Source organism: Sinocyclocheilus anshuiensis, unplaced genomic scaffold (assembly GCF_001515605.1).
Source record: "Sinocyclocheilus anshuiensis isolate Anshui unplaced genomic scaffold, SAMN03320099.WGS_v1.1 scaffold26, whole genome shotgun sequence".
In the NCBI taxonomy this organism is placed as follows: domain Eukaryota; kingdom Metazoa; phylum Chordata; class Actinopteri; order Cypriniformes; family Cyprinidae; genus Sinocyclocheilus; species Sinocyclocheilus anshuiensis.
Genome location: NW_015544143.1, coordinates 962,985 through 972,004, shown reverse-complemented (window position 1 = coordinate 972,004; position 9,020 = coordinate 962,985). Strand labels below are relative to the sequence as shown.

Genomic DNA, 9,020 nt, shown 5'->3' with positions numbered 1-9,020 from the left:
CACTAATATGTGTTGGGGTCTAATGTGTGTTTTATGGGTCTGTAGTGGTGTTGCTGAGGTAGGGAACTGGTGTATTTCTAGCTGGCTATGGAGGACACCATTATATATTTCTTAAGGTATGATATTAAATCAATTTATTTGTTTTATCTTTGTTTGGTTCTTCTATCAAATACTAAAGACAAGTCTTTTGTTTTACAGAATTTCTTTAGCCTTTCTCAGTCTCGGTGTCCATGGTCAAATTGGAAGTGGTAAGCTTTATTCAGTCAAGTTCTGTAATCCAAGTTTATCAACATGTCCCTTTGACTTATTTTTTTTCCCCCTTTCTCCTTAGTTGATGGCTTTGTCCGCAGTGCAGGTTATCCTGGATACTATGAGGCTGGTCCCCCTTTGCAGGATGTTGTGAAACCACAAAATTCCAGCTGGTATGGCCAAGGAGATGCATCTGGTTCCATCGAGCCTCTAAGATCCAAGAATATCCCTTACAGTGCTGCAGTTAGGGGTGTATATAGCAGTGAAAGCTATAGCCCTCAAACAGTCTCTTTTGGCTCTGGTCCAGTGACAAGTGTTCATATGTTTGGTTCTGTCTCCAGTGCTAGAAACCAACTTCAAGGTTCTCTGATATCTTTAGCTGGTAGTGGCCGTCTTGTTTCTAGTTCTGTGGCAACTGCATTGGGTACAAGTGTAAACCGTGAGTCTGTACCCCAGCCAGCACAGCTCAGTTCTCAAACTCCTGTGCAGACTAGTAGGGAGTCTGTAGTGTCTAGTAGCCAGCAACCAATGCAGACCAGCTCCCAGTCCAGTGCCCAACAGCCATTTATCAAATCCCAGAAAGGTAGGCTTGCGCAAGTTGGATCGGAGTGCTTTTCTGGTACCAGTCCAGACTTCAAGTTCTGGTTTTATATTCAAGCCTGTGCAGCGACAAAATCCGTCCTCCCTACCTGATTACCAGTTAGTGCAGGGCAGCCATGGGTCACATTATGAATCCAGAGTTCAGTCCAGCAGTGTGCAACCAGCACAGGCAGGCTACCAACCCATGGCCGAGCATCCAACAGTCATATCAAGCCAGCAGCCAACGTTCTGAACAAGCTATCTCTCAATTTGTGGCCCAGTCCAGTGGCCAGCAATCAGCACAAGCCAGCTACCAGTCTGCAACAGCCTAGTCTCCAAAAACCAGGACTGACCCGATACCAGCCTGTCTCTCAGCCCAGTGGCCTGCAGTCAGCACAAACCAGCTACCAGTCTGTGCCCCGGCCTGGTGGCCAAAAACCAAGACCGATCCAATACCAGCCTATCTCACAGCCTAGTGGATTGCAGACAGTTCAAGCCAGCTACCAGTCTATGCAACCACCTAGTCTCCAAAAAGCAGGACTGACCCGATACCAGCCTGTCTCTCAGCCCAGTAGCCAGCAGTCAGCACAAATCCGCTACCAGTCTGTGCCCCAACCTAGTGGCCTGCAGTCGGCTCAAGCCAACTACCAGTCAATGCAACCACCTAGTGGTCAAAAACCAGGACTGACCCGATACCAGCCTGTCTCTCAACCTAGTGGCTTGCAGTCATCACAAACCAGCTACCAATCAGCACAAGCTCACTACCAGTCTGCGTCCCAGCCCAGTGGCCAATCTGTGTCTCTTCAGCCTGGATTCCAGCTCTCTCCTATGCCAGAGCAGTCAAGTTATGCGTCTCTTTCCAGTTTTGGTTCCCAACCCCTAGAGCAGCCCAGTAATGTACAACTTGCTTCAAGCTATGAGTCCGTGTTGCAGCCTGACCTTCAGGATACAGCACCACTGCGCTCCCAGACTACTCAAAACGAGCGCTTAGCACCAGGCATGTTGAGGATGTTGCAGCAAGTGAAGTCATAGCTGCATAGTTGATGTAACTTCATTTAGTGTGGTTTTTTTTTTCCTCTCTCAAAACAATAAGTCACATGAACAAACTTGGTTTGTGTTTGCTGGGTTCTTTTTCAGCTATCTAAATTTGCCAGGGCTTTAATGTGGTCTACTGATGCAGTAATATTTTGTTAGATGTATGGTGTCTTCTGGGGGGGGTAGAAGAAACTCTTGTCTACTGGTAGTTTAATATCTTTGACCAGTGAAGTTCTATTGTTGGCACATTTACCTCATCTTCGGTTTTCTTTGGTGTTCTCTCTGTGGTTATGTAATCGGTTTAAATTCTTTTAAAAGCTCTTGTCATTTTTACAGCTGCTTGGTTCAAGGTGTGATCGCAGGCTGGTTATGCAAAACTAATGGGTAACTAGTTTCTGTGTCCTCTACAGGTTGATTGTACACTGACATCACTAGTGGGTGTTTCTCCAGTTGTCATGGTGTGCATATAAACCCAATTTTATGTACAATGTATGGTTAATTGAAAGTACGAAAAAATAGTTTAAATCATTTTCAATAAAAATCTGAAGCCCAAGTGTGGACAGTGCTTGAAACTCAATGTAGGCTTTATTTGTCTAATCTGGTTTCTCTCCTTGCTCTTCTCCACACATTGCCCTGGGGATGAAGTTTTTGTAATGGCCACAAAATGTCTAAATTAACTTTTATTCAGAAATCCATTGATTATAGAGGAGGTGTATTCAAGTCATTGTGTTGATGAATTCAAAGTTATACAAAAATATAGGTGCTTTTCCACTGCATGGTACGGCTCGGTTCAGTTTGCATTTCCACTGCAGTTTAGTACTGCTTTAGAGTGGGCTGGATTATAGACATGTCACTATAGTTGTGCCGCCTGTACGGCCGTGACCTCCTGATTAATCATGCGATTAATCGTGATAAAAAATTTTAATCGTTGCCCAGCACTAATAAATATACATATTACAGATTGTGGCAGTTCTAAAGTGATTTTCACTTTAATTTTTTTCTATTAAACAAATGAATGACCATAAAAGATATTAATTGCATACATTAAATGCCACAATTTGGCACTACATCGTGAGGTGTGTCATGTATTATGCAGTCGTGCAGGACCCCTTTTCTAGACCCAAACACAATATAAAAACATGATCCCCCCCCCTTTTTTTCTCCCAATTTCCTCCCACAGGATTTTAAAAGCATTTAAATTAGCAGCAAATATTTGAATTAGCAGTAAAATGAAAAACATGCAGACCATGAATCTTACTGGAGGGAATATATTAAACACAACAAACTCACTGAGCAGGCTACAAAGTGAAATGATGGTAGTTCATCTGTTTTCCACATTCATTAAATAGGAATACAGATTACAAAATTTCATTTCACATGTTTATCATTTCATAACATTATTTTATGCTGCTGGCTCTCTCTTCATAGCCTTGAGTTTGAGGTCCCTTGATTCTGGAGGCTGTCTTTGTATTTCATTGAAATCATTTGAGGTTTCTCCAGCGAGACATGCAAAGATCTAACTGCATTTTTATTTTTTTGTAGTATGTACAAAATTAATCTTGAACCACTTGTTAAAACTACATCCAAAAGAAGATATCCCTGTACTTAATGTACATTAATTAACATGATTAATAACATAAACTGAAATAGCTTAGTAGCTTTACAAATTATTCAAAGGGTTTCTACAAACATATGAAAACAGTGAATGTTGTTGTATAAGGTATGTATAATTTACATAGGCTACCTCATTTCTTAGAGTACCTTCATATTCATGACATGTGTCATGTCATGATTATGTAGGTATCATGTCATGATTATGAAGGTGTCATGTCATGATTATGCACAACCCTTCAAGTAAAGTGTAACCAATTTTTTCTTATGATTTTTAGCATGATCAAATTTTCATTATCTGTTGTTTAATATTCAATGTTTGGAGAAGCTCTACACAGTTCTCTCCATAGGAATATTATATTAATTATTCTTTCATAGACATGTCTTATTAAATCTAGTAATATAGGCAATTCAATCTGGTAAAAATATATTTTAAATAATGCTAACGTCTTTTTTTTCATTGAATGCATTCATTCTGTAAAACAAAAATATGCTTGACAAAATCAGTTCAATAAGACTAAAATAGAAGGTCAGCTTTTCCTGTGACGAGGGCTGTGACACCTGAATCTAATAACTGTATATTACATGTTCCCATGACAACTGATTGTCTGACAATTGGCAGTAGCAGGCACTATAAAAAGTCCAGTTCAACAGCCCTAATATGTTCTGTGGGGGGACAAATGTGTCTCCTTATTTTGTATTGGTTTTGTTAAGGTGTTTTTTTTTTTGTTGAACATGGAGGGTACCACTGTGCAACTCTAACCGGGAGGCTTGTGACTGTCGGATTGACTGTCAAGTAAATTACACTGTCAAGGTCCAGAAAAGTATGAAAGACATCGTCAGAATAGTCCATCTGCCATCAGTTGTTCAACCGTAACTTTATGAAGTGATGAGAATACTTTATGTACGTGAAGAAAACAAAAATAACGACTTTATTCAACAATTCATCTCCTCTGTGTCTCTCCGCATCACTGTAGCGTCATTTTGGAGAATATCCGCTATTGTAATTTACTTGTAGTATGTACAAAAAAATTCTTGAACCAATTAAGTTAAAACTACTGCAAAAGAAGATATCCCTATACTTAATGTACATTAATTAACATGATTAATAACATAAACTGAAATAGCTTAGTAGCTATACAAGTTATTCAAAGGGTTTCTACAAGCATATGGAAACAGCGAATGTTGAACGTTGTTGTGTAAGGTATGTATAATTTACATAGGCTACCTCATTTCTTACAGTACAACGTTTGACCAGAGTTCCTAAAATGCCATAACTTCACTATTATGGGACAAAAAGCATCTTTCTCTAATGACAGCCATTTAAAAGTAGCCATATGTTCTGATTAATTTTTTCTTATGATTTTTAGCATTATCAAATTTTAATTATATGTTGTTTAATATTCAATGTTTGGAGAAGCTCTACACAGTTCTCTCCATAGGAATATTATATTAATTATTCTTTCATAGACATGTCTTATTAAATCTAGTAATATAGGCAATTCAATCTGGTAAAAATATATTTTAAATAATGCTAACGTCTTTTTTTTCATTGAATGCATTCATTCTGTAAAACAAAAATATGCTTGACAAAATCAGTTCAATAAGTCTGAAATAGAAGGTCAGCTTTTCCTGTGATGAGGGCTGTGACACCTGAACCTAATAACTGTATATTACATGTTCCCGTGACAACTGATTGTCTGACAATTGGCAGTAGCAGGCATTATAAAAAGTCCAGTTCAACAGCACTAATATGTGCTGTGGGAGGGATAAATGTGTCTCCAGATTTTGTGTTGGTTTGTTAAGGTTTTTTGTTTTGTTTCTTTTTTTTTGTTGAACATGGAGAGTACCACTGTCCAACTCTTAAGGTTTAATTTTAATTTGTTTTTTCTGTCCTTTGTTTTTTTTTCCCCCTATAAAGAAAAGTGTTTAACAAGTGTTTGTTTTGCAGATTTTCTCTAGCATTTTTTGGCTTTTGTGTCCATGGGCATATTGGAAGTGGTAAGTCTTATTCAGTGAAGTTCTGTTAGAGATGGGCAGATGAAGCCTTGTGAAGCTTTTGAGGCTTTCTTCATGCCAAAGATTTGAATCGGTCGCCTCACTTCAGGTGTTTCATTGTGACTCGACAGTCGTGTGTGTGCGTGCGTTGAGGCTGGCCTCCCAATGCAGGATGATGTGAAGCAGCAAAGTTCCAGCTGGTATGGCCGAAGAGCTGTATCCGATCCCATAAGGCCACTAAGATCCAAGAATTTCACTTAGTGTGTGGTGTGGTGTGGTTGGTGTGGTGTGTGTGTGTGGTGTGTGTGTGCTATAGCCCTCAAACTGGCTCCTATGGCTCTGGTCCAGTGACAAGTGTGTGTATATAACATCGGTTCTGAATCTGATGTTGGAAGGCAAAACCCAGGCTCTGATATCTTCAGGTGGCAGTTTTGTTTCCGTTTCTCTAGCCACTGCATTAAGTACAAGTGTGAGACGTAAAACTGTACCCAAGCCAGCACAGCTTAACTATCAAACTGTAGTGCAGACTAGAAAAGAGTCTGCTCCCAGTCCAGTGGTCAACAGTTGGCTAATGCCCAATCCTTTGTCAAGCTCCAGAGAAGTAGACTTCAAGTTGGTTCCGAACTATTTTCTGGTGACCGGCCCATCCTGAGTTCAAGTCGTGGTCCGCACAAACCAGGTACCAGGCTGTCCAAGCCCAGCGGCCTGCAGTCAGCACAAGCCAGCTACCAGTTAGTGCACTCCAGGTTTCAGGCACCAACTTATAAGCACACATCTCAACTGGTTGACACTGGTTTTCAGCTCTCTATGCCAGAAATCAAGTTTCCAGTCTCTTTCTGTTCTTTGTTCCCAACCCCTGGAGCAACCTAGTAATGTGTTTATTCCTTCAGGCTATGAGTCTCTGCAGTCTCTTTAACCTGGCTTTGAGGATCCAGCACCACTGCGTTCCCAACCTACTCAAAGCAAGAGTTTGTCTTCAGGTGTGTGGAGGCGTTTGCAACAAGTGAATTCATAGCTGCGTAACCGTCTTTCATGGTTTAATGTTTGCTTTTTGAAACCAAATAAATAACTTTAATGTGCTTGTGGTATGTTCACTGTTTTTATCATTTTACATGTGCAGGTGACTTTTCTACAAATGACAATTTCTAAAGTTCACTAATTTCTGAAATCAAGTGATCAACATCTATTACTTGCGTTAAGATGATGACAATCTAGCACTGCCGTTCCCACCTTTTCTAGAACCCTTCAGAACCACACAATGCAAAAACTTGACTTTGGTTTTCATTAATTTGTTCCCCACAGGGTTCTACATCTAAATTGGAAGCAGACATTGGGGGGGGACATTTTAGAGGATTTATTAAAACGCATTAAACAATACACGGAGTACAAAGTGAAATGATGGTAATTCACTTATCTGTTTTCCCACGTTCTTATCTCTGCAAAACAGCTGTTTACTGTTTCTCGTAGCTGTTTAAAAACCAGGAGAAAGAGCACTCTGGTCCCAAGTAATATGATGACATCTATCATGTTAATTGACACCAAGGTGTCAACCTGGGTCTTTTGGTAGCTTTTGAAGCCTAGTTTGTACTTGAATGAAAAGACTTCTAATATTAGACTGAAGCTTTTTAAATACTAAATACACTCATTTTGGCTTCAGTTTGATTGCATTTTAAATGGAGCTTAATATCAATATTGTGATAAAGTACAAGTGAAATGGTGTAAATCATCACACGGGATTAAAACAAAACTTCATTTCACAACACATTTTATGCTGCTGGCTCTTTCTTTATAACCTTGGGTTTAAGGTCCCTTGGCTCTTGAGGCTGTCTTTGTGTTTCAAGTGTGCGTGTGAACTTTTTTTTTTTTTTTTTTTTTTTTTTTTTTCCCCCCACATTTGTGGTTTACACAAATGATAATTTTGAACCCCTCAAGTCAAATCTACTGCAAAAGAAGCTATGATCACGTTTACGGTCAGCCATGACACTTAAGTGCCATTTACGTTGCTGAGATGCAGAAAACAAACCAAATACTCCATCTACATTAACATGACTAATACCACAGACTGAAACTGAGTATACGAGTTATTGAAAGAGGTTTCTACTGTGTTTGAAATGGCCCATAGCAGATGCCGTCTCTATGGTAACATCTGGTCTCCATTTAAAGTGCGCTGCTTAAAAAGTTACACAAGGCATATTTCAAATTGAAACAAAAACAATCCATATCCACACAACTTATGGCACCAGAACAATCATGTCAATACTATCCATAAGCTCGGCTTAGTAAAACCGGAGCAATTAGGGTCCAAGTTCTCAGCAATTCACAAAATGTCAAGCAAAATGCATCTGACAAAAGGATGTGATAATACAAAATGTGGAGAATTAAGTTTACAAATTAAAAGCATCTGAATGTGAGGAAAATGGTAGAAACAATGCACAAATATCCCTGTGGAGCAGAATTTACTTTGTTCCAGAAATTAAAAACAGAAATATTCCAGACATGCTGTTGATAGCATGAATATAAAATAATAATAGTATATAATATATAATTTCGGCTTGTCCCTCACTTTGTAAAATCAAACATAGATGCATTGTACCAGAAATGTGAAACTTGTATTGTGTTGAAGCACCTGCATGACATACATTTATAAATGTAAACATTTAAAAATTAAATTTAAATTAAATGGAATTTACATAAAACAACTGAATATATAAATTGTGAGACTGCTTTAAGTTACCAAAAATTTCCAGACATACGAAATTGTGGGCAGCGTTTGCTCCGTTCATTTCCTCTGCAAATGAATGATTATGAATGCATTTTGTTCTGTTTTTTACAAACCGAGGGATATTTTTTTGTGGTATTCAACAGCTTGCCAGATTATGTGAATAGAGTTCACGTTGCATTTAAAATGAAACATTCCAAGATTTTCAAAGTATTAGCTCATGAAACATTCCATTTGCCATTGATTTAATACTGCTCTGTCCTTTAAAGGTGCAATCGGTAATTTTTGTTTAGTGAGTATTATTTAGTACGTCATGTGATCTAACAAGAGGCAGCCCGACTCTATGTAAATAAGCTTTTTCTTAGGCTACTGCCAATTTTAATTGTACACTGTTTTAAATGTCTCAGAACTTTTTAAAATAAAAAATACTGAAAGCACCTTTAAACCTTCAGGGACAACACTCTTTTTCTTTTTAAAGGGGAATGTAAACTAAAAACAATCCAGTACAATTCAAATATCAAACATTAGTGCTGGCAAACTGTAAAATTATCTGAAGTTTTCCAGAGAAAATTATAGTCATTGCACTATTCTGTGTTTAGGTGCACTACACAGCAATAACCTGCAGGGGCAGCAACAATACGCAATCCATGAGCAGAGCCAGGAGAAAAGCACAGGCTGTAGAGGTGGGACATCTGGCCCTTGAACTGGCCAGGAACTAGTTGCACCTCCAGATGGCTCAACGTTAGCAGAGATGAAAATGTTCTTCATGGCCATCAAGAAAAACAAGCCATGATATAAGAATAATATTTCAAATTATAGTTCTCCACGG

The 9,020-nt window shown here is 38.8% G+C and overlaps 1 protein-coding gene across 1 annotated transcript; it reads left to right on the top strand.

The window, feature by feature from the left end:
- On the top strand, positions 1–2,428 carry LOC107695043 (altered inheritance of mitochondria protein 3-like). Its single transcript, XM_016494823.1, has 4 exons — positions 1–116; positions 199–248; positions 332–935; positions 1,110–2,428. The coding sequence occupies exons 1-4, from the start codon at positions 88–90 to the stop codon at positions 1,858–1,860; spliced, it is 1,434 nt and encodes a 477-aa protein (XP_016350309.1). The 5' UTR covers positions 1–87; the 3' UTR covers positions 1,861–2,428.
- The last annotated feature ends 6,592 nt before the right edge of the window (positions 2,429–9,020 follow it).

Excerpts from the sequence above, each read along its gene's own strand:
- LOC107695043 (XM_016494823.1), top strand. The coding sequence starts at position 88 with ATGGAGGACACCATTATATATTTCTTAAG. Across the intron at positions 117-198 it reads ACCATTATATATTTCTTAAG|AATTTCTTTAGCCTTTCTCA; the intron begins GTATGATATTAA and ends TTTGTTTTACAG. Across the intron at positions 249-331 it reads CCATGGTCAAATTGGAAGTG|TTGATGGCTTTGTCCGCAGT; the intron begins GTAAGCTTTATT and ends CTTTCTCCTTAG.